General features: G+C 41.3%; 1 protein-coding gene across 1 annotated transcript in view; it reads left to right on the plus strand.

Moving 5' to 3' along the window:
- DOCK3 (dedicator of cytokinesis 3) overlaps positions 1-25,725 on the plus strand; it is a 145,013-nt gene that overhangs the window by 76,790 nt on the left and 42,498 nt on the right. The window contains exons 20-33 of the mRNA XM_083486869.1: positions 654-737; positions 861-961; positions 1,751-1,832; positions 3,561-3,731; positions 11,137-11,329; positions 13,021-13,148; positions 13,935-14,081; positions 14,930-15,028; positions 17,120-17,214; positions 18,519-18,594; positions 18,978-19,078; positions 19,485-19,543; positions 20,441-20,589; positions 25,634-25,719. Coding sequence (XP_083342995.1) covers positions 654-737; positions 861-961; positions 1,751-1,832; positions 3,561-3,731; positions 11,137-11,329; positions 13,021-13,148; positions 13,935-14,081; positions 14,930-15,028; positions 17,120-17,214; positions 18,519-18,594; positions 18,978-19,078; positions 19,485-19,543; positions 20,441-20,589; positions 25,634-25,719 — 1,571 coding nt within the window. The remainder of the gene's footprint in view (positions 1-653; positions 738-860; positions 962-1,750; positions 1,833-3,560; positions 3,732-11,136; positions 11,330-13,020; positions 13,149-13,934; positions 14,082-14,929; positions 15,029-17,119; positions 17,215-18,518; positions 18,595-18,977; positions 19,079-19,484; positions 19,544-20,440; positions 20,590-25,633; positions 25,720-25,725) is intronic.

The following is a 25,725-nucleotide window of genomic DNA, read 5'->3' on the forward strand; positions in this document are numbered from 1 at the left end:
AGGTGGTAGGGAGAATGTGATGTTGCTACAGAGCTGCATCTCCTCCTCCTCCCTTTTCTGGCAACATCTAGAAATGTATAATGTGTGACATTTCGCCATACTCTTAGGTTTGAATCCAACACTGCATAACAGGGCTTATATTTCTTCTCTTCCCTGATGCAGCCCCCGCCCACTCCTAAATGTGCTCCAGAGGGTCTCCCCACACTTAGCTATGGTTTGAGGGTGTGCAAGAAGCTGTAGGGAGGAAGAGGAGGGGGAATTTTCATTGTGCAAGTGGACCTCTGCGAGAGCTAGGAACCATTACAATTTACTGATAATCTTGGAATAACCAGTGATGTATTTTCAATAAAAGGACACATTCTACTCATGTAAAAACACGCTGATTCCTGGACTGTCCGCAGGCTGGATTGAGAAGGTGATTGGGCAAGATCCAGCCCCCAGGCCTTAGTTTGTTTACCCATAACCTAGGTGATACTCATTGATTTCAGTGTGCCTACTCTATGACTTGGTTGGCAACCCACCCTATGTCTCAGTAATTTTACTCTGGAGAACTAGGAGCAGTCTTGAATCTCTCTTTCTTACACGTTATAAATGGTGTGTTTTTGTAGAATTGTTTACCAGGAGAAGTCATTTGAATGTTTGTGCCTTTCCAGTTCTTGCAGGATATCTTGGACACATTATTTGTGATTTTGGATGACAACACCGAAAAATATGGACTGCTGGTCTTTCAGTCTCTTGTAAGCATAGCACACTTCTGAGAGATGAACAGTTTTGACTTCCCTTTATCCATTATTTTTATGACCTTTGTAAGCTTTGGTGATCTGTGTCCTTAGGTGTGGTTTTGTCTCTCTCTTCTGCAGGTGTTCATCATCAATCTCCTGCGTGACAGCAAATATTTTCATTTTCGACCTGTAATGGACACTTACATCCAAAAGCACTTTGCAGGAGCGCTGGCCTACAAGTAGGTTCTATTTTACCACAATTGTACATTAGAGTGTCACTTCAGATGAGATAGATAGCAACAGTTCTAATTTATTGTTTAGTAGAACATCCAGTAGTACGAAGCAATCTTACTGAATAAATGTTTGTGGCATAAAACAAGAAACAAAATACTCTTTTTCAATTAAAAAAATTGGATGACAGTCCTAAATGGGGATGTTCTCCCTCTGAGTCTTCTGAGAGGGAACATGCCAAAAGAGTTTAAGGAAATTGGGCGGGGTCAAACAGGACCTTTTCTTAATTAGACTCTGTTTTTATGCTTTAGCTAAAACATCTTGCAGCTTTTTTGTGGACGAAAAGATTTTTCCATCAGTTAACCATCCTTATAATCACTTAGTTTTACTCTGGAAGAGCACTATTTACAGACAGTCAAGCTCGTTTTTCAGAAAAAAAGATAAACTGAGGCCAGTCGATTTCTCTCAAGATTACAAAAACTCTGGAGAAATGTAAAGCAGTGTTTTTGTTTCATTTTAAAGCAAAATAGTTTTGTGACTAGTATCTGCTGTAATCTCCATGCCTAATCTCTTTTTGTCTGTCTCCATCATTGTTAAACATGGAAGAGTAATTATTTTGGGTCACCAAGAATATATTTCTATATCCCACTTAATTATATGTGCTAAAAATATCAATAGACCGAACTATGATATAAAACCTAACTTAATTTATTACTAGCAAATGGTATTTAAAAACATCTTTAGATGTGAGCATGGCTGGGGTTGGAAATGTATCAGTATTTCGTGTTTTTACTCAGAGAACTTATTCGGTGTTTGAAGTGGTACATGGACCGATCAGCAGAACTTGTACGGCAGGACCATATTCAGGAGGCAATGCGGGTATGTTTTCTATAGAAATGCCGTCTGTTTAAAATGACTCTTACATTGAAGAGTTTTCTGTTGTGCAGAGAGCTCTGTCTTGAATAGGTTTTTGTTACTGATTATCTAGGGAAGAAATGAATCCTTTTGTCCTGTTCAGATTATAATTTTAGAGTAAAACTTATCTCCTTGAGTTTGAGAATGCACATAATTGATTGTACATCTTTTGAACTTGACAATAAAAACCCCATGAAGAAAGAATGACTGAAAATCTGTCTCGAAAGATCTTTGAAATCTTTGAGAGAAATAAATATTAATTATATGTATTCTAAATGTGCACTGCTTGTTCATTAAAAGTAGGTTTTGTTGAAATGGCTACTTGCGTTAAGCATACTGGTGTTGATGAAATGACTGGCAAAAAATATATATGTCAAAATGGTCAACTGTTACTTAATTTTGAAGGCAGTTCGTTTTTAAGACACATATTGGTCAAAAACCTACATACTACAAGAAAGGATACCAAGCCTAACAATACTATAGATTCAGTAGGCTATTGCAGCAATGGGGGGGGGGAGTCTCTTCTTTCCTCTGATGCAAGTTCGTGGAGAGATCATTCTCAATTGCATGGGGAAGAAAGGAAGGGTTCACCCCTACTAAAGGCAGGTGGGGAAAACATCACACATACCACAGCAAGGACTATGTGGGCTTCTCAAGCTTGGGCTGCAGTGGAGAAATTTCTCCTATGCCCATCACTGATAAATGCCTGTATAGGTGCGTGGTATATGCATATGGGACGCGGGTGGCGCTGTGGGTTAAACCACAGAGCCTAGGACTTGCTGATCAGAAGGTCGGCGGTACGAATCCCCGCGACGGGGTGAGCTCCCGTTGCTCGGTCCCTGCTCCTGCCAACCTAGCAGTTGGAAAGCACATCAAAGTGCAAGTAGATAAATAGGTAGCGCTCCGGCGGGAAGGTAAACGGCTTTTCCATGCACTGCTCTGGTTCGCCAGAAGCGGCTTAGTCATGCTGGCCACATGACCCAGAAGCTGTACACCAGCTCCCTCGGCCAATAAAGCGAGATGAGCACCGCAACCCAAGAGTCGGCCACGACTGGACCTAATGGTCAGGGGTCCCTTTACCTTTACCTTATATGCATGTAAGAGCCTGCACTTTGGCCACCATTACTGCAACCAGGCTGAAGAAGGTTAGACACTCCTGCTTTTAAAGCCTATATGACTTGAAACTAGGCTATCCAAGGGACTGCATTTTCCTATATAAATCTTGATTTGTTACTAAGATTTTAATCAGAGGCTGCTCTTTGGGGCTCCTTATCATCTGTGGTGAGGTTGTGGTTAACCTGTTAAAGGGCTTTCTCCACTGTTGTGGCCCAACTTTGGAACGTCCCCCCTTGCCCTCTGCCTCATAAGGTTTGCTGGTACTGAACCTAAATTATCTGGTGTCGGTATAAAATATTTTAATTGCCCAGGCCTTTTAGAGTGTTCGTATGGGTGTTTGATATTGTTTTGGGGGTTTTTGTTTTATTTTTGCTGCTTTGTTTTTGTTTTTGGTGGGCAGTGAAAACTAACTTTTTAAAGTAACTTTTTTCTTTACAGGTTTTAACTAATGAAATACATATCCAATTTTTGAAAATGAAGAATTATTAATAATATATCTAATTTTTCCCTCTCTGGCTCTTTCTAAGCTCCTTTTCTTTTTCTCTTGTTGTACTGATTCACTTCCTACTCCTTAAGGCCTTGGAATATCTTTTCAAGTTTATTGTGCAGTCTCGGATCCTTTACTCCAGAGCAACTTGTGGAATGGAAGAGGAACAGTTCAGAGCCAGCATCCAAGAGCTTTTCCAGTCAATCAGATTTGTGCTTAGTCTGGACAGCAGGAGCTCAGAGACTCTCCTCTTTACACAGGTTGGAAATATTCAGTGCTTCTGTTAAACTCTGTGTGTGAAACAGGCAAATAGTTTGTGCATGTGGGTGCAGTTGTTGCAAGCTTTGCTCAGGTAATAGCCTTACTTGTAAATTGTACTGGAACCCTTTTATGAAGTAGATCTGCACCAGTTCAGAGATGGAGAGCTGCTACCTTGCATTAAAGTATGTAGGGGCAAGCAGGCATTTTAATTCCCTTTGGTGTTTGATTTAATGCCTTGCTTGTAAGAAAGTTTCAGAATTGGCATGAAGGGAGTGTAATCAATAATGACAAAAGCAGTAGTAGTTCAGACTGAAGCTATTCGTTATAGTAACTGCTATTGGAAAGTTGTACATTGCATGATAATTATAAACCCATAAAATCATCCTCTGTCTAAACATCCTTTGTCTATAATATTTGTTACATATTATTACTGAGTATCAGATTATTCTATCCTTGCTTTAAACTAGCAGCACATTATGTAGTTCAGCTTCTTATGGTGTACTGCTAAATTGTTATGATCCGAGGCACTACATGTGTAGTAAACCTATTGTAACAAGTATCTGCATACTATAGCAGGTGTAGCTTAGTGTACATATATCATTCATTCCTTAGGAGAGGGGTTATTTCAACAATGGGAAGGTGTTGTTTGCAACAACAGCAGTTTTGCTAGTTAACAACCAGCATTCGTAAAAATACTAATACAACAGAAATAACTATACAAAACAACTGCCTTGCGGAATAATCTGTAATTTCATCACTTTTTTGAGATTAATCACATACCGGTAGTTACTTTAACAATTTAACAATCATTTAAAAAACAAAAACAAAAAACCCATAGCATTAAGATATGCCTATTTTTCTATTGGGTTTAAAATATAGTATATATATGTGTGTGTGTGTGTGTGTGTGTGTGTGTGTGTGTGTGTGTGTATACACACACACACATACACACATATATTCTACAGTCTTATATCAACTGTCCACTTTTTACCACATGTTGAGACATAATACTAGTCAAGTAGGTAAGTCCTATTAATGTTTTGTCTTCAGCAAATATTTCTCTATAGAAATACCACCAAGCTGTGATGGTTGTCACAGCAATAGTGCTCACAATTGAAACATCTGAGCAATGAAACAATGGCATGGTGGTCCCTAGGTTGTGAAATGACTTCTTCTCAGAGGTGCATCTTGCACCATCATTGTACATTTTCCAGCAATTGGGCAAGACACACCCCTTTTCCCAGACCTTTGTTTGAATCTATCTATGTTTTCCCTCCTCCTGCAATATGAATCTGTGCCACTCTTTTATTACTCTGATATTGGCTGTCTTTGTAGTTTTTTATTATTTTAATTGTACTTATTTTAATTGTGTATTTCTGTAAGCTGCCCTGGGACCATTTGGCGAAGGGTGGGCTGTAAGTGAAAATGATGATGGAACTCTGTGAGAAAACGCTTCTTGAGGATCTTTGGTAACTCCCACTTTAGCCATGTGCTTGAATCACATGCTCATTAACATGACCAAGACGAGTCTAATTGCTGTATATTTGTTATTTTATGCTTTGAAGCCATTGAGAAGGGACAACTCTTGATGGCGCTGGTCTCTGCCAACTCTGCCTTTTTCACCAGTTACACATTGATACGTGAGGAGGTTATATATTCATGAAACTTGACCTGTTTAAATACTTCAAAAGTTTACTTTTTTGTTTCCCACTTGCCACTGTGTTGCCCTTTGACCCTAACTGCCCCATAGGCCCCTCAGCCTGGAGGACAGGTGAGCGGAGCAGGGACATGTACCCCACAAAAATGTGGTGGTACTTCAAGGCCGTCGTTTAATTCTGTAAGTAGTTAACCCCATATCCTGCGCAACCTTTCATCATGGATGTACCCAGTGACTGTTGTCCCCCACCCAATCCATTTCTCTGCACTTAGAACTCAAATACACTGCACAGTTCAATGTTTGCAACTACCAGGTGGTTTTCACAGCACTGGAAATTTAATATAAAGGGCACTAAACTGTCTGCATGAATCAGCTTGATTGTGAGAACCAGTGATTAGAGAGAAGATAACGGTTCAGCTATTATAGGTTACTGGACATCATCTCATGGTACAAAGAGTGTCTAATAGTGGCATGGGCATGAAAAGTCGTAATAACAAAAATCGTTATTGGAAGACCAGAAAAGTTGAATCTTGGTTATACTTTATTCTCAGTGATAATTAAATATTAATTTAGTCACAAGAAACAGTAACAAAGGGGGAATCAATTTTGGACTGGACTCTCCTTCTCCCCCTGCATTATATTAAGATTTCCTTTGGTGTTGGAACCATACCGCAGTGTGTTCTCTCTAATTACAGTTCTTCTGGTGCTCCAATTTCTGAATACATAAACCACTAAAGATAATGCCTTTTGCTCATGAATATGAATTTGATTTTGCATACGTTATACTATATGCACTTAATAAGTCAAGGGATTGACTACTTCCTACAATATTTAGTTGTTATCTAGTTGCATTATTTTGGTTATGTTTTTGCGTTTCTTCTGCATTTAGGTCATTTTGAAATAATAAATGGAACGAAAAATATTATGAAATGTTATAAATAATCAAAACCTTAGCAGAAGTCTGTGCCCATCTTTCAGCTCAACTTCCTTGAAATGTTTGAAATATTATGTACAGTGGACGCTCGGGTTGCAAACCTGATTCATGCGGGATGCAGGTTTGCAACCCGCGTCTGCACACGCGCGGGTTGCGATTTGGCGCTTCTGTGCATGTGCGACCGCCGAAACCCGGAAGTAACCCATTCCAGTACTTCTGGGTTTTGGTGGTCCGCAACCCGAAAAGACACAACCCGAAGTGGCTGTAACTCGAGGTATGACTGTACATCCTTGTTAGTTAAACAAGCCAAAGTTGAGATGAGGGGGAAGTGAAAGTAAACATTGGCAAAGTCCTTTTCCTGTCTGTGTACGAGGAGGGAAAGGAAGGGCTGGTATGTGCCAGCCTATGGCTTCAGTCAGTCTTTTAATTCATTTCTCCAGATTTGTAAACTGCCCTTCATCATGTCAACATGATCCTAGGATCGTTTCCAACAATACACAAATATAGAATGAGCAAAAATTATAAACAAACTAGCAGCCTTGTACCTGGCATCGCTTGAAAATCTTAAGAAACCAACAAATCAGTGCAGTTTTGAAAGGGTCAGTGTGCCATCTTGTTTAAAATGATATGCTTTGCCTTGGGTCTCAGAAACCATCATGCAAAATATGGTTGTCACATATTAAGAGGTGTCCAAATGCATAGTAAGCAAACAACTTTGCAAAATAGTAGATGTTAGAAAAGCCTAATGAATAAAATAGTATTAGAACAACAGCATAAGACCATACAACTAGTAGTTTGGCTACTAGTGTGGGTTAGCTTCAAAAGACCAGGAGAAGAAAAATGTTTTTACCTTCCAACAAAAGCCCATCAGAGTTCTAGGTGATTAAGAGCTTTCAGTACTAATACTAAAACACTGAATTAGACCAGTAGAATATAGGCAGCCAGCACAGATCCTGCAAAATTGGGGTTATATGACTGTGTGCAGAATTACCAGCCCACAATCAGATGAAGTAATTTTTCACTAGCTGCAGCCTCCAGAGTGCCTTCAAAGGAAGCACAATGTACATTTCAGTAGTCTAAACATGAGATTAGAAGAGCTTGGATCCCCATGGCAAGGCTTTCCCAATTTAGAAATGGCTTGTCGCTGGGACACCAGCTGAAGCTTGCAGCAGGGAGCCCTTGCCTCAAATGACAACGAGTACCTGTGGACTTTTGATCTGTTCCTTCAGGGGGTGTGCAACTCTATTTAGACCAGGAGTGCCTTCATCTTGGCAGGATTTAGCTTCAGTTTGTTCTCTTATTTTAACAATATAATTTGTGAATGTATTGTAGGACTCTTATACATTCCAAGGTATAAGAAATTATAGAATAAAATGATTATTCAGATAGGGATGTAGGATGCAAGGTGAAATGGAAGTTTGCATTTATTTATCTTCATTTCATTTTGGATAACCTTATACAATTCTTTTTGGATTACTTAATATTGATTCCTTTTTAATTTTCCATAATTGCTTTTTCACGTGTGTATAACAGAGAAATGTATTATATATGAAGATAAACCTTAAAGTGGGGTTGGATCAGTAGGCTTGGAACAGGTCATTATTTCTCAAACTAACTTTATTTCACAGGGTTGTCGTGGGTGTGTAAATGCTGGTGCTCTGAGCCCTTTGGCAGAAGGGCTGGGTACACATTAAAAAAACTAGGAATGTCAACTAATTAAAGAACTGCTCATCAAATGAATGATTGCCTTAACTGATTCATTCATTAATTTAATTGAATGTATTAAATAAATGTGTATATTATTTTACCTAAATCTAACTTTTTTCAGAGAACTTAAAATTATTGGAATAAAATGCGATCATTGATATTTTCTTTTAATTCTCTGTTATACCAATATGCCACTATTAAAATGGTCTCAATAAATAAAAAAGTATGTCCTTAACTTCCTCCCTCAGTGATTATTAGTTGATTAAGCTGCAGAGTAAGATGTGTTTATTCAATCTAGTGATTGAACAAGCTATAGCTTGCAGCAGCAAATAAATAAATGTGATCCCCTGACTGCTGTTCTTTGAGAAGAAGTAATTTATAATTGAGGAATGGTTGTGTATCCTGTATACACTTCTGTCTTTTATCATTCTGGATGGGTTTTACAAAGTCCTGCAAAGTCTGTGAACGGAGACAGTATCCTTGTTCACACATAATGTTAAGCCAAACTATAGCTTAGCTCAGAGGAGCAAGCTCCCAGAGAGAATATTGCAACCACTTTGCTCCTCCCTGATCATATTGCTTCTGTGCTTCACTGAGCTAAACTGTAGTTTGGTTTAATATGTCATCTGAACCCAGGCACATGGTTTATCTCTCTCTGAGACATGAACTGCAGCTCAGCACAGAAGCAAAATGATCAGGGAGGAGCAAAATGACCGTGATCACCTCTCCAGGGGTCTGCACATTTGCACATGTTGGATGGGGGGTTAAGAACAAGCATTCTGGAGAGATTTGACCCTCTTATTCCTTTTCAACTTATTTTCTTTACCAATCTCCTTGTTTTTAAGAAGATTCCTTTTTTGAATCCAGATGTGACTATGTTGAACTTCTATAGCAATTGTACACACACACAGAGAGAGAGAGTTTCATGAGCAAGGGCACCATCATTTAGAGTATCTAGACATCAGTGGTGTGTAGTCAGTGGACTAGGGGGACTAGGCTAATCCCCTAAATGTTCCCCTTTGGGAAGGAGGGATGTTCCCCCTTCCCAAAGCTTGGGAAGCTTCTGCCTGGCTCCGGGAGGAAGGTACAATGCTTTTTTGGAACATCATCCTTTGAGAACACCTCCTCTCCCCCCACTCTACCGGCTGCCCAAAGATCTTCTAGATCTCAATAGCCACAGGCGAAACTAGTCCTTTTATCATCTCCATGGATCACAGATGTGCTCAGACTTCATAGCATTGTAGTTTAAGCACAGGTTTGTTGGTAGATAAAGAAGCAGGGCTGAATTCTTAAATGAGAGGTACTTAGAATCTGTCCTGCCTGCAGACCATGCCTACCTATCTAAAACTCAGATCTCAGAATTTGTGCTGTATGTGGATTTGGTGTCTGTGGATTTGGTGTCTATGGTGTATGGACACCATCTTTCAGCCTCCCAAGGTTTTTCTCCTTGTGCAAGGATTCAAAGACCGACAGGCATACAGAGATTGGAGGAGGTAATATGATAGCAGTTTTATTAGATGCCAGATTTGGATGAGCACCAGAAATTTGTTTGTTTCTAGTGGAGGAGAACTGCAGCAATAACTTTGAGGAGAATTTAGTCTTGTAAAGGAGGAAATTCAATAATACATTGGGTTGAGTGAAATAAAACAAGTGCATAGTAAAAGGATGGAAGAAAGGAAAGTACTGAAGTTCACACAGAAAATGAAAGAAAGATGGGGTAAAAGAATGTATAACTGACATTGAGCAGTGGAAAATACTGGAAACTGGGTTTACATTATTATTTTGGTAATTAAAGGGCAATGTGTTGGATTTACTTACTAACTGCATTGGTGAATGAAAGAGGAAAAGTTCTCAGGACAAACGCTGGATCAGTGTTTCTCAAAGCATGGGGCACTACTGGACTTCATTACATTTTCATTTGGGCCTCAGCCCTGCGGCCCATTCCTCATTCATCCATCCCACTTCCCGGCTGTACTGTAGCTGTTTGGTTGGACTCCCCCCCCCGTCCTTTTTCCTCCCTCTCTGGCTTCTTGCCAAGCCAATGAAGCCTCTTCTGACTGATTCAGTAGTGATGGTTGCCTGTTCTGCCTCAGAAGAGCAAACTGACATTGGGCAGCACTGGCCGAAGCAGGAAAAGAATGTGGAACAGAATAAAGGTGGACTGGGAGACAGAGGTTGGTGGGAGAAGGGAGGAAGTATGCTGGGGACTTTGGAAAAAAATAGAAAGTTAGTTAATGGACAGTATCCAACTAACTTAGGTCGGTGCAGATTTCCACTTGCACAATGGAACTTCTCTCCCCATGCACATCCCACATTCTACTCAAATCTGCTCCAAAAGATAGGAGGGAATGCAGGAAGGGGAGAAGAGGGGGAAGTTCCATTTTGCAAGTGGAAAATCTTGTGCTGATGGAACAGGTTAGTTGGATATTGCCCATTCTATCTTATCACTCCTGTGGGTGTATTTCATGAACAGAATTCTACTCGGGGGGATTCTATATCCATGTGATTGTTTTGTCTTATTCGGAGATCTTGCAACCATTTAAGAGACAAGAGTACAAATTGAAAATACTGCATTGCCATAGAAGTATTTTCAGTGCCTGTTATTTGCATGATTGGACACATATGCCACATAAACATGCTCTCTTCTTGAACCCAAAGAGAGAGAAAAACCCCCGCTAAATAATGTGTTGCAGCTAAATTACAGTTTGAATACCTTTTAATAAACTTTTGGGGGGAGTTGAAGTGTCTCCATGGTCTCTATCAAAGCATAAATCTAAGCTGAAATTAGCAAATCCATAAATACATAGATTTCTTAATGTGCATTCTGAAAACAGCCAGAAACAGGTGGAGCAATCTGGCAGTCTTTCATTTCCTTCCTCTTACCTTAGTTGGAGATGCTGTTCCCATATGATCATGCATTACTATATCCAGACTTCCAGAAGATAACTTGATTTAATGTGCCAGATATGTCCTAGAAACAACAATGCTGTATAGAGATGGAGCCTTAGTCTGGAATTCATGCTTTACCTTCAAATACGTTCCCTAAAATCCATGATGTTTTATATCTGTGCATTAAAGGTCTCATATTTCTTCATTTTCATTTTAGGCTGCTCTGTTAAATTCCTTCCCTGCAATATTCGACGAGCTTTTGCAGATGTTCACAGTACAGGAAGTCGCAGAGTTTGTGCGAGGAACTCTTGGGAGTATGCCCAGTACAGTGCATATTGGACAATCTATGGATGTCGTTAAATTGCAGTCTATAGCTCGTACTGTAGATAGTCGCTTGTTTTCTTTCTCGGGTAAGAGAGCATTATTCATTTTAATCTATTTACATCTAATCATCTAATTCATTACATATTAATGCAACTAAATGTGGACAAAAACTAGAATTGGTTCACAGGTGCTGGTTTTAACCTTTAAAGCCCTATACGGCCTAGGACCCTCATACTTACAGGACTGCCTCTCCTGGTATGCCCCACATAATTATTATTAAGCCATCTCAGATATAATAATAATAATAATAATAATAATAATAATAATAATAATAATAACAACAACAACAACAATAATAATTTACTTATACCCCAACCAGCTGGGTGGCTCTGGGTGGCTTCCAGCAAAGATTAAAAATACATTAAAACATCAGTCATTTAAAAACTTCCCTAAACAGGGCTGCCTTCAGATGTCTTCTAAACATCAGATAGTTGTTTATCTCTTTGACATCTGATGGGAGGGTGTTCCCACTACCAAGAATGCCCTCTGCCTGGTTCCCTGTAACCTCGCTTCTCGCAGGGAGGGAACCGACAGATGGCCCTCGGCGCTGGATCTCAGTGTCTGGTCAGAACGATGGGGGTGGAGATGCTCCTTCAGGTATACTGGGCCGAGGCTGTTTAGTGCTTTAAAGGTCAACACCAACACTTTGAATTGTGCTCGGAAACGTAGGTAGGTAAAGGTACCCTTGCCCATATGGGCCAGTCATGTCCGACTCTAGGGTTGTGCGCCCATCTCACTTAAGAGGCCGGGGGCCAGCGCTGTCCGGAGATACTTCCAGGTCACGTGGCCAGCGTGATGAAGCTGCTCTGGCGAGCCGGCACCAGCGCAGCACACGGAAACGCCGTTTACCTTCCCGCTATAAAGCGGTACCTATTTATCTACTTGCACTTAGGGGTGCTTTTGAACTGCTAGGTGGGCAGGAGCTGGGACCGAAAGACGGGAGCTCACCCCACCGTGGGGATTCGAACCGCCGACCATGAGATCGGCAAGCCCTAGGCGCTGAGGTTTTACCCACAGCGCCACCCGCGTTGGAAACATACTGGGAGCCAATATAGCAAAAGATTGTAAAACATTTTATACACCAGACATTCTATACACTTGTCAGTGTTGTACAGAAGATATCAGTTGACTTGCCAATGCTCATGTTCAAATAAGTAGGTAACAGAGGAATGTTATTAATAAGGTATGTATTGGTTTGTCCAAGCTAACCTGAATTAATTCACCCGGTATGTTTTGACTTCGTGTACAGCCAGTGTGCCATTTCTATTTAAGGTCTAGTAGACAGTTGCCAGTGCCTTCTATTGTGCTGCTGTCTCATGTGACCTTTGGCTTACTCCATTCCTGTACAAACCAACATTAAACACCAGCAGGTTATTGCCACTGGTAAATTGACAATTCACACGTGGTTTTAATCCTATTCACTGCAATGGAAATTATGCATGTCTTTTGTAACACTGTGTAAATTAATTCTTTGTTTCGAATTTGAATTTGAGTAAAAAATGGATTCCACTCAAACTTTGTTTCCTGGCAGTCCCTAATTAAGCTGGCATGCTGTTTATAAAGGGGCCAATTAAGTGAATTTTATTGTGCCTTTGTCTATTATTAATGCTAGCTTTTTCATTTTTACATGCATGCCTTTGAATAACAATGAGGCTTCTTATACCAATAGCTGAAACTCTCTCGTAAGAAGATGTTGCCTTTTGTTTCCCACTTCTAGAATCCCGGCGCATCTTGTTACCTGTGGTTCTTCATCATATTCATCTTCACCTTAGACAGCAAAAAGAATTGCTTATCTGTTCTGGAATCCTCAGTAGTATCTTCTCCATCATCAAAACTAGTTCTGTGGTAAATTATATGCCTGCCTTTGTATTACACTCCTAAGAATTTGAACTATGAATTGTGTACAGCTATTTGTGGCCTACTTTCCACAGGTGTATACTGAATTTTGGGACATGTCGAGTAGGAATTTGCCATATAATTATTACCTGTGAGGGCTGTGCATATGCAGTACAACACAGTAGCAACGGCGAAACTGTAGATATGTATGGTTGTATGATCAGTGCTTTTGTTATCATTGAAAAGGAAAATTTGATCCTTTAAAAGATTTCCCAAAGCTACAATCCTATGCACAATTACCAGGGAATAGTCCCATTGAACAAAGTAGGATTGTGCTCCTACTTTAGCAGAATCATGAAATTGCTAAGATTTTATGCTTGTGACACACAGCATTCAGACTACATTACGCCCTAGACATTCATTCTACTAAGTCCTTGCATTAGTTCCAAAATTGTCCATGAAAATGTTGGGTCCAGTTTGGGTACTCAGCTTTACAGGATCAAACAGATAACAATTAATGGCAATGATAAAATGATTATTCTAAAATTATCCAGTTAATGTAGTGATTGCTATTTTCAGGGGGGAAATCTTCTTTGAGTTATACATTTCGGAAATTAGTTTGGATACAAACTCTTAAGAGCTGAAGGGTCTATATTAAGCAACTTTTACAGATTCAACTGGACCATCTTAGATAATAATGTGTGGGCAGCATTTTGGACCCACTGAATACCTTCGGCATACCATTTCCATTCCATAGGATGATAACTGTCTGCTTTTTTTAACTGCTTACTGTAGGAGACAGATGTCATTGAGGAGGTAGAAATGATGGTGGAGAGCCTCCTGGATGTACTTTTACAAACTTTACTTACTATCATGAGTAAATCACAATCTCAGGAGGCGGTAAGAGGACAACGTTGCCCACAGTGCACAGCTGAAATCACTGTTAGTAACTAACAATCAGGTTCTATTTCCTGCTTATCTAACCTTCTCCCTTTCCCTCAACACAGCATTTCACCTTATTCCACCTTTCCTGCATGAACTTTTACCTACTTCAAAACTGAAAACCTTGCCCTTCATTCCAGTGGTAAAGTTAAGCACAGCCGCCATGGTGCCGCTCATTTACTTAGCTACTCAAAGGAGCATAGATCATATTGTGAATTAGTTGCCAGTCATTGGCTGCCCTAATTGAAAGTTATCAGTGGGCACCATAATAAAATGCTAAGTAATTCCTCACTGAAGGAGACTATTATTCTATTTATCCCTGGAAAGCTTTTATACAATTTGTCCTGTTTTTTCCAATTAGTCAAAATTATGAATCTTTATAGAAGAGAAAATGATATTACATCACATGCTGAGAAGGCTATAGAAAGCACCAGAGCCCTAATCTAGAGAGAATTGCAAACTATTTGAGGCTGGATTATTTAAATTCTGCATGGGGATGGCAGGGAGAAATTATATTCCTTTTTTTCCCTTTTCCACTGAAGGGAGACAAATCAAATTCTTACCCTAACTTTATCCATCCTGAATTTATTGGGCTAAATAATTTCTTATGTTGTTTTTTAATTGATATTATTCCTCTTCAACAAAATAGACTACTCAACAAAATAGAAATCTTAATTTGAAATGATCAAGACAAGTACTTTAAAATCCATACACATGTGCTTTGCTTTCACAAGTATTGAAACATTTTCACCCCTTACTCCTTTTCCCTCTACCCCAAAGGTATTTTTTGTTATATGAATTGAACATGTGATCATTCTAATAAAATAATTCTTCATTGGGATTGGCAGGGGGAATATGTGTCCTGTCTTTTGTCTCTACTTCGTCAGATGTCTGACACTCATTTCCAACATTTACTGGAGAATTTCCAAAGCAAGGATGAATTAAAGGTAAGCTAAGAACCAACCCTAATCATATATATTTTAGCAGTAGAGTTGATGAAAAATAGCAGCAGTGGACTATATCACAGGTTTTCAGAATGATTTTCAATATTTATCTGTTGCATATTAAGTGGTGCTGTGGTCTAAACCACTGAGCCTATTGGGCTTGCAGATCAGAAGATTGGCATTTTGAACCTGTGCAGTGGGGTGAGCTTCCTTTGCCCTGTCCCTGTTTCTGCCAACCGAGCAGTTTGAAAGCACACCAATGCAAGTAGATAAAAAGGTACCGCAGCAGTGGAAAGATAAACAGCGTTTCCATGCGCTCTGGCTTCTGTCACAGTGTTCGTTGTGCCAGAAGCAATTTAGTCATGCTGGCTGCATGACCTAGAAACCTGTCTGTGGACAAACGCCAGCTCCCTCAACCTGAAAGCTAGATGAGCGCCGCGCCGCATAGTCACCTTTGACTGGACTTAACCATCCAGGGGTCCTTTACCTTTACCTTACAGTTACACAAACTATAACTTCAAAATTCATGTATGCAGTTTTCAGGAGCAATTGCAATTGCAAAATGCCTGGCTTGCTTTCAGCATATTTGCAAGGTAGGTGTCCTGAGACATTTCCCCCTCTGCTTTGATCTTCTTGCCGCAAATTCTTTCGCAGAGGAAGGAGCTGCAATTTCACACTTTGCCTAGCTCCAGATTCCCTTCCCCTGCAGAAGTGAAGACTGGGAGGGTGCTCAGAGGGCCAGGTGAAATCTGTTTACAACAGCATCCAGCTTGTTGGGTGGGGTTATCTCACCCCTGACATACATGAAACAACTTGGGAAAAGTCTCTGGACATTTGGAATATGATGTCATCAATATATCAGTGATACCCAACTCTGTCTCCTGTTCAGGGAGGCTGTGGAGGTTCTGAATCAATTCCTGAGAATAGGAATAGATTAGATGTGAACTAACAATTTGAAATGTAATCCCGACAAGAGACAATTGCTTCTGATAAGTAGAATGATGGCCTCAGGAATAGAGATGTGGCTTGTTTTTAGAAAAGGTTACTATTTCCTTGAAAATTAGTCAAAATAAAAAAATTCCTTCCAGTAGCACCTTAAAGACCAACTAAGTTAGTTCTTGGTATGAGCTTTCGTGTGCATGCACACTTCTTCAGATACCTGCAGAAGTGTGCATGCACACGAAAGCTCATACCAAGAACTAACTTAGTTGGTCTTTAAGGTGCTACTGGAAGGAATTTTTTTATTTTGACCAACACGGCTACCTATCTACTACTTGAAAATTAGGTTAGCAATAAATGAATCCTCCTGGATTCTGAGGTGGTGGCTGTGGCCAGGCAAGTTTCTGGAGAAGGAAAGCACTGAACATGGTACAAAAACAATAGTTGAATCAAGGTTGAATTACCCCTGCACACTCTGCAAGGGGCCTTTGAAAATGATGAGAAACTGCAGCTGGTAAAAAAGGGGGGGGAGCTAAAGTTTTGACTTAAAGTTTTTTTAGCATGTGGCTCCTCTTTTATATCGGCTTCACTGATTATGAATCTAGATTCAAAGTGCTAATTGTTACTTTTTAAGACCTAAATGGTTTAGAATGAGAATACCTGAAGGACTATCCTGCACAGGAATATTGTGACACGGGCACATCAGGTGGCCACCCTCTCCTATAAGGGTAGCAGTGTTGCAGTAGTCAAACAAAAAAGATAGAATTACAGCAAATAGAATAATGGTTTGCCTACAATTCTGCCATTGATTACCATATATTTTCCATGTATGATGACCTTTTTCTTATTTTTTTGTGATGAACTGAGGGTCGTCTGACACATGAGTTAATATGCTAAGTAAGCTGGTGCTGCGGCAGTAGCAGGAAAATGTCAGAGGGGAGGCTGCTTACCCACTCTTCCTGGCTTAGGAAGAGTATTTGGTGAGTGCCAGTATGTGGTGTATTACGGCACCAGTTCCGTCAGCCAGAGCGTAGAAAAGCTGCTCAATGACTCAGCGAACTTACAAAAAAGGCTCAACAACTGTTGAGGGCTTCCAAAAATAGGGGTCGTCATGTTATACATGGAAAAGTACAGCAGTTTCTTCCTTTCTGCTAGGAATTTTTGCTAAAGACTTTCTGCGTATTTCGAAATCTGATGAAGATGAGTGTCTTTCCTCGGGATTGGATGGTGATGAGATTGCTCACCAGCAAGTGAGTGCACACGTAATTTAGAATGCTCAAATATTTTGGGGTTTTTTTTCTTGAAAATGATATGCTTTTTCTCTAGATGCAGGATTCTTGTCTGGAATTCACGGTGCTGTTTTTAAACCTTTAAAACAGGTGTGGCTGACTTTTGCCCCCTCCCCCCCCCCGCCCCAATATTGCTGAACTGCAAGTTCCATAACCCCTGCCTATAGACCATGTTGGTTTAGGCTGATGGAAGTTGTAGTCTAAGAATATATGGAGGGCCACACATTACCCACCCCTGCTTTAAAGTTGTAACCTTTAAAGTTCTAGCAGGTTTGGGGGTGATATACCTTAGGGCACGGGTGTCAAACACAAGGTCCGTGGGCCGAATCTGGCCCGCCAGACCTCGTCATGTGGCCCGTGTAGCCACCGCCGGCCGCCAGCCTTCACCTTTTATTCTTGCTGCTTCTTTTTTTTGACACAAGAAAGCCGCCTCTTCAGCGCATGCGCGGCAGCCTATAAGCCAGAGAACGTCTGCCCTCTAGCGGCACCAGCCGTTCTACACAGGAAACCTCCACTTTACACATAGTCCTACAGATACAACCAGCCCTTTGAGGGTGACCAAACTGCTGATGCGGCCCCCGATGAATTTGAGTTTGACACCCCTGCCTTAGGGAGACTTTTCTCTAACATGTGCCCTCTCAGGTTATGATCTTTAAATGGGCCCAGGTTTGTGGGCCATCGCAGTCGTTAACAGAAATAGAAATAGTCATGGTCCCCTTCTGTTTTGTGACATCTCTTCAGGTTACTAAGGACTGCAGCTCAGTGGAAGAGCACATGCTTTTCATGTAGAAGATCTCGGGTTCAGTCTCACCTTCTCCAAGTAGGGTTGGGGAAGATTCTTGTCTGAAAGCCTGAAGACTTGCTTTCAAGCAGTATAGAGCTAGATAGACCAATAGGCTGACAAATGGCCTAAAAAAACTTAAATGCCGGTTCAAATAAAGCATACTTGTGTGTTTACAAACATTTCCACAATGTAGTTGTTAAGTTGTGGGCAAACATATCAGACGACACAGCGATTCTTCCAAAGCAGCTCTTTATTTGTAAGCTGGAACAGAACTGAACTGAGGAGCTCAGTCAGCCTGCTTATATAGAGCTCCAGAACAATCGTAACTGTTGGAACTTTCTAAAACTATCCAATCACTGAACGTCACTTTCGATCCTTCATTTGCAGTATGAAGGTATCCCCCTGCAGTATCTACAGTATCCCCCTGCTGGCCCAGGGTGAGAACTTCAGTACATAACAGTAGTCTCTTTTCTTATTACAGTATAATAGTTACAACAGTTCAGTTTCTGTCCCCTGCACTGCACAAGAATTTCACAGAAACAGATTTTGATTTTAAGGTAAGGAATGCCATTAACCCCTTTGTAAAATTATCACATCCTTAGCATTGCATCTCTTTCCAGAAACAGCATATACCGTATTTTGAACTAATCGTTACATCTGAGTTGGTGCCATTGTGATTATGTTAGGATTCCGTATAACACCTTTGGAAGAATTAACTGATTTGGGGGTAAAATTTGTTTGCTGCATGCTTGTGAACAAAGGATGTGTTCAGCTGTGTCCTGCTCAGAATAATCCCACTGAAATTAATGAACCTAAGTTAGTCAGGGCAATTAACTGCAATGGGTCTACTCTGAGTAGAACTAGCAAGGCTACCACCCAAAGTTTATATCCAGTATACATATTTGTCTTTTATGACTAATTAATTTTTTCTGATTTCTAGGTGTGGAACTCCTATTTCAGTTTGTCAGTCTTGTTTATAAATCAGCCCAGCCTGCAGCTAGAATCTGTTACTCCAGCAAAGCGTAAAAAGATACTGGACAAGTAAGGACATTTAATTTCCATCCTCAAGTGTTTGAGAAAAAAGGCTCATATTTATCACCCTATTTCTTATATATTACAAGAATGAGAAAAAGAACCAAGAAAGACTGAGATTCCATAAAATGCAATCTAACAGTCAAATCCAATGTTGTTTGAATGGGTTTCCCCTCTTTCTCTTCCCTCACTTCCCCAAGTCTGCTCCCAAGTGTTTGGAGCAAATGGAAGGAGGGGGAGCTGCAGGAAGGAAGAGAGGAAATTCCTACAGAGTGAGAGTCCATTCCACTTGTGTGTGGACACCATTGCTTTTAATCCTAAATATTGCTTGTCCATTAAAGAAAACCTGTTTTGAATAGCTAACACTTTGCTGCATTTAATTCTCTCAAGGTCTGTGTCTTTGCCTCTGTTCCAGGTATGGTGACATGCGGGTGATGATGGCGTATGAACTGTTCAGTATGTGGCAGAATCTAGGTAAAGTTGCCTTCCAATTTTATCTTAACTTAACGTCTATATTTATTCCAAATATGTATCGTTTAGCCATAAGTATAAGTAGATCATACAATGGTACAATAAAATATAGTATACCACTTAAAATACAATTAAAACAAAATAATAGTACAATCCATTACAATATCCAATATTTTCTACTGTAAAAATTATAACACTATCACAATAACACACACAGCAAAAAGAGAGAGATCCTACTCATCTCCAATTCCACTCAACATTATAACAGCAGAGTAGACAATTTATCTGCTATCTGACATTCTTCATCCACCTTCATTATTCTAAATCATGCTGGCCATCCATCAACTATATGGGATTTGGCTCATTCCTTTCTGTCTAGGGCAATTATATACACTGCACTACAGCACTATATATTCCAGAGTTTCAACAGCTGGTAGTCTGAATTGACATCAGCAGTGTTCCAGAAGAAACCCTATGAAATATCCTAAAGTAACTTCAGAAGTGAAACTATTTATATCTTTCCAAGGTGATTGAAATGTTGAATATGCAAGTTCTGCTCTGTATGGCAAATACATAACGTCCTGACACCCAGTGTCAGGTAGAAGGGATGTGTTCTTTGGGCAGTAATCTCTGCCAACAACTCATAGAAATCCAAATCAAAAATATGCTGACCCAACAAGTTTCAAACCTTTACTTTCTTTTATTGTATTGGAATGCCACATTGTGATCATGTTAAAAGCACCCAGATTTTATTTTTTTAAGGGTAAGCAAGTGGATTGACCTCTTGCACTGCCTGAATAATTGGATATTTTAAATTGTCAGAATGATGGTCTGTACAAGAGTGGCAAGAAAAGATGCAAAGGGAACTGTATAAATACATTTATATTTTTCTGTTACCAGGTGAACATAAAATTCACTTTATTCCGGGAATGATTGGCCCCTTTCTCGGTGTCACACTGGTCCCACAGCCAGAGGTCCGTAACATCATGATCCCAATTTTTCATGACATGATGGACTGGGAGCAGAGGAAAAATGGCAACTTCAAGCAGGTAAGAAGTCTCTTCGGCTCTTTTAATGTCACAGGGTTTTTTTTTATTTCTCCATGATTGATTTACAGGAAGAAAGTTTTACATCTACAAAGGGAAGCATTATAGCTTTTTAAATATTAAGCATGTATGAACAAATAAATATACGCACAATATTTGCAAATCTCCTGGAGGAGTTCTAAAATCCATTTTGGTTGCTCTTTCGCACTTTTTTTTATGAGAACAGAAAAGGCCAGAGCAAAGCTATCAAAAGTGGGAATGGGAGCAGGGGAATAAATTTGGCACTGTATCTGCACTGCTGCTTCTCAACGGAGTCCCAAGGCACGTTGCGATGCCAGTTTTCTAGTGTGTTGCTGCCACGTTACATGGGGCACCTGCATCTGAAGTTCTCTTGTTTGTGAATTGCTGGAAGAGTGTTCTGTCACCAGCAAACTCAGCAAGCAAGAGGAAAAAATAGGCAGGGAGAAACAGGAAGAGAGACATGGAATGAAACGAGGGAGTTGCTGAGAAATGTTTGGGATGTGAAGATTAACAGAGGGATGGGATCAGAAAGCTCCGAAGCAATGCAGACAGAAAACGGGGTTCATTTTGGGAAGCAGTGAGAGCCATGTGAGATGTGGAAGCAGAGTAAAAGAGGGCAATGCACATAGAAAGCAGACAGCAGATAAAGTGTTAGGGTTGCAGAGAAGCATGTGGGAGGGGAAACAGAAAAAGGGGGGTGTAGCAGGTGGGGGTTTAGAGACTGGTGCAGAGAAAGGAGAGAGTGTAAAGTGAAAAAGATTGTATTTGGCTTTCTTGATCACAGAGGCTGAGTGCAGGGCTATTTTCCAGGCTCAGAGGGGGATTTGTGCCTAGAAGGGGAAAAGAGAGCCCCATTCACAACCTCTAGCGTGCAGTCCTGTGCTAAACAAGCCTGTACAACTGGAGGTGTGCAGTTTGCTCTCTTGTCTCCTTTCTAATCTTAATAGAACAGTAACTATTTAAGAGCTGCAGGAAAGCAAAAGAATTGGGTGAGTAGCTAGTTTTATATCTGAACAACTAATTTTAGCTACATAATGCATCTGCCTGAACAAATATTTTATAAGAATACCACAAAACTGGTAACAAAATATACCTGAACCCTACACCATCTGGAAATGAAGTGTGGGTTTTCTAAAGTCTGACATCCATTTGTTGAATACATTAAAGCAAAAGAACATGATTGGCAGCTGCCCTCTTCACATGGACTCATTTGGAAAACGTATTCTTGAATAACATACTGAGCAAGGACAACTGCTTGGAATACTACCACTACTGCCTCTCTCCTCATATCTTTCCTTTCTTGCTTTGATCTTTCCTCTTTCTCTTTATTGTTGTTATTATTGCTTGTTGTGCATAAAAACAATTACAGGAAAAAGAATACCACAAAACTTGCTGAGGAACAAAATAAAATTTCATAAGGAAAGTGGATCACATATAGAGACTTTCCAGGTGTTTTTTCACCATTTCTCTCAGACATCTCATGATAACCCTTGTTCCTGTATAATGAGAAGGGGCACATATAGGGGGGCCCACACGAGGTAATTAAGAGGCTGCTATGGGAAGTATGCAGTCTTCCCGATCCCCCAAGGAGATGGGGGGACTGCCTTGCCAGCGGTGGCCATAATGCACCCCTGGATTCGAAAGAAGAGGGTGCCGGCCACTTGGCACCAACCCTCAGTGAAGTCGGCTCTTCCTGACGCTGTTTCCAATCTGCGTGTGCTGGTTCGCTTTAGTTCGAAAATATAATTGGAAATATATAATTGGAAAGAAGCTAAAGCACATACATCAGGCAAAGCTCGAGAGATAAGACTGCTGATTAATGGATCTCTGGGATCGGAGCGGCGGGCGTGACAAATAAATCAAGTGATGAAGCGCCATTAAGAGACTGGTATGTCTGGAGTGAAGAAGGGGGGTGGAGGAAAAAACTTTTCTTTTCTTTGCCTTATGCGAGTATTAATAACCCTCCACCCCAAAGAAAGAAGAATCGCCGTATTTTACTAATCACAAGCAGGAATTCAAAAACTGTGTGGGGTGAATTAATGATCAAAGAGAGGACTGGTAAATATCAGAGAATGGAAAAATTCTATGACGCAGTTTTAAATGGCGTCTCGCAAGATAGGCTTGTCTAAGAAAGACGGAGGGAGGAGGACCAGGATTATTGGAATGTGAATGATGATTGGAATGCGATCTTAACCTGGCAGAGCCCTCTATGAGATATTTGACAAGCCTGGGAAAACTAAAGGGCCGAAGATAATTTTTTGAAGGAGGAGGGGAATGGCGGCTGTCCCTATGAGATATGACTTGTGGAGTGTGTAAAACCCACACAGACGATGTTTGCTTCCAACCTGCTTGTGAAGATTATCAGAGATCGCAAAGAAAGGAATATATGACAACAACAAGAAGATGAAGAAAGTAATAAAGAGACTATCTGGATAGAACTGTTTAATTAAAGCAGTAATAGAAGTGATGTTAGGACCCTCGTTCGGAGCTTGATGTATGGGTACCCCCAACAAAATTTAAAAATCTGGCTGTATAATTTGGAATTAATGTGATTTGAAATAATGTGATTTGATTGGCCTGTTAATAAAAATTATGTTTAAAAAAAGAGAGAGAGAAGGGGCACATATAGTCCTGCTAGGACAGGGGGAAAGAATTACAGGAGTCCTGGAAAAGTGTGTGGGTGCCTGGAAAAAGTAAGTTATTGGCAGGCAGTTCCAAATAACGCAGGATAATGTGAGAAGGGCTATTGATGGGCCTTGTAAGCAATATCACAGGGCGTCTCGTAGACTATGAAATCAAAAGAGCTGCTTACCCCAATGAAAATTAAAAAAATTCCTTCCAGTAGCACCTTAAAGACCAACTAAGTTAGTTCTTGGTATGAGCTTTCGTGTGCATGCACACTTCTTCAGACCGCAGTACCAGCGGTCAGGGATGCTGGGAATTGTAGTCTCAAAACATCTGGAGGGCCGAGGTTCAGGAAGCCTGGTCTAGAGGGATCCTGAGATTTAGTATAGCCCCCACTGAAAATTGTTTGTGAAGCTATAGTTAGTGGTTTGATGAAATAGTAGTTTGCCAGAAATAGTAAAAGAGTTTTAATGAATGCAACAATACTCTGAACAGATGCATAATATTTTCATGGAAGAAACTGAGTGTCTAGAGCAGTGTTTCCCAACCACTGTTCCGCGGCACACTAGTGTGCCGCGAGATGATGCCTGGTGTGCCGTGGGAAAAATTAAAAAGATTTTTTTTTTTTTTGTAAAAGTCAAATTAGGTCCTAATCTATCCCTCGAGCGCCCCTTGTCCGTTATTGTGACGCATGAAGCGTGTTCCCGCCCACTCCCCGCCCTCCCTTGCTTCTCTCTCTCTGTGGCGCTCTCCGCCGCTTCCTGCTGGGCATGCGCAGCTCGCCTCGCGCTTCCGTTCCGGCCCCTCCTTCCCCCGACTACCCCGCCGCTCCGTTCCTTTGTCTTTCTCGCGTGTCAGAGAGCGGCGGCGCGAGCGCGGCGGTTCCCTCAGGGCTGACGGAGGGCTCGAGGAGGAGGAGGCAGGACGTGGAGGCGGAGAAAGCGGCAGCGGCCACCCCCCACCTCCGGCTCCAGGCCCGTGTAGAAAGCTGAGGGGGAGAGATAGATAGAGGTGGGCCGCTGCGGCGGCGGCCACGACCAACCGCCACAGTAGTTGTAGCAGCGGCAACGGCGAGCAGGGACTCCCGCTCTCTCTCCGTCGTGTCTCTCTCTCTCTGTCTCCCGGGCCCATCCGTTGAGTCTCCCGCACGCCTCGGCTACAAGATGAGCATCGAGATCCCGCCGGGTCTGACTGAGCTGCTGCAGGGCTACATGGTGGAGGTGCTGTGGCACCGGCCGCCGGACCTGCTGGCCTTCGCCGCCGAGTACTTCACCAAGCCCCGCTCTCCTTCCTGCCTCGCTTTGCTGCCTCCTTCCCCCCCCACCCCCAAAGCTTGGAGGTTCCCCGGCGCCGACCCGCAGGTTTGACCTCCTTCTCACACCTGTTCGCACTCCTTGCACGGAATGGGGCGGATGGGGAGGAACGGGGCTCGCCGCTGCCTCCGCTCGCCCTCCCCCCCTCCGCCGGCGGTCCCGCGATTCTTGGCTTTTTGGCGGTTGGCACAGAAGGAATGCAAGGGGGAGGGAAAAAAATTGAAACTTACACTTTCGTGTGTCTCTCCCGGCGTGACGCTGCGCGCTGACGTCACGGGGCTGTAATGGTGGTGTGCCTCGAGATTTTTTTCATGAAACAAGTGTGCCTTTGCCCAAAAAAGGTTGGGAAACACTGGTCTAGAGCAGGCTTCCTCAACCTCAACCCTCCACATGTTTTTGGCCTACAACTCCCATGATGCCTTGCTAGCAGTACCAGTGGTCAGGGGTGCTGGGAATTGTAGTCTCAAAACATCTGGAGGGCCGAGGTTCAGGAAGCCTGGTCTAGAGGGATCCTAAGATTTAGTATAGCCCTTTAATTTTCACTAATGTTACGGGAAGGTACCTTGGAAATGGTGAAGGAAAACATCTAGCTCAGGAATGATGGCAAGGAGCATTTGTCTTCTATTGCTAGCAGATAGAGCATTTGTCTTCTATTGCTAGCAGATAGTATAAAGCAGTAGAATAAATGTTCCATAGATTTATTTTTCTTAAGTTCTCACTTGTTCTACCAAAAGATAAATAAATAAACAAGCAACCTAGGGAAGAAGACAGGGTTACAAAAATAAAACAAGCCTGTGTTACTTTTGACTCAGTCAAAAAAGACCTTGAATACTGTGGTGTGACAGTGTTAGAGACAAATGAGGCAAGTTATTCTCCAGGTTGAGCTATTGTTTTACTACATTTAAATTAGGTCAGTGCTGCTTTGGAAATGTTTTTATATGAAGGCAGAAATCATCCATCCTTTCATAAAAGCAGGCTTCCTGCAGAGCATAAGAGATGAACCATAAAATATAATTTCCACAGCCTCCTTGATGTTTGGAATATATAAAGGCAGCTACTGTCTTACAATTTCTTCCTCTCTAATACAGGTGGAAGCAGAATTGATTGACAAGCTTGACAGCTTGGTATCGGAAGGAAAAGGAGATGAGAACTATCGGGAGCTCTTCAGTCTGCTGTAAGC

The sequence above is a fragment of the Podarcis liolepis genome, assembly GCF_965112155.1.
Source record: "Podarcis liolepis genome assembly, chromosome: 2".
Taxonomy (NCBI): Eukaryota; Metazoa; Chordata; class Lepidosauria; order Squamata; family Lacertidae; genus Podarcis; species Podarcis liolepis.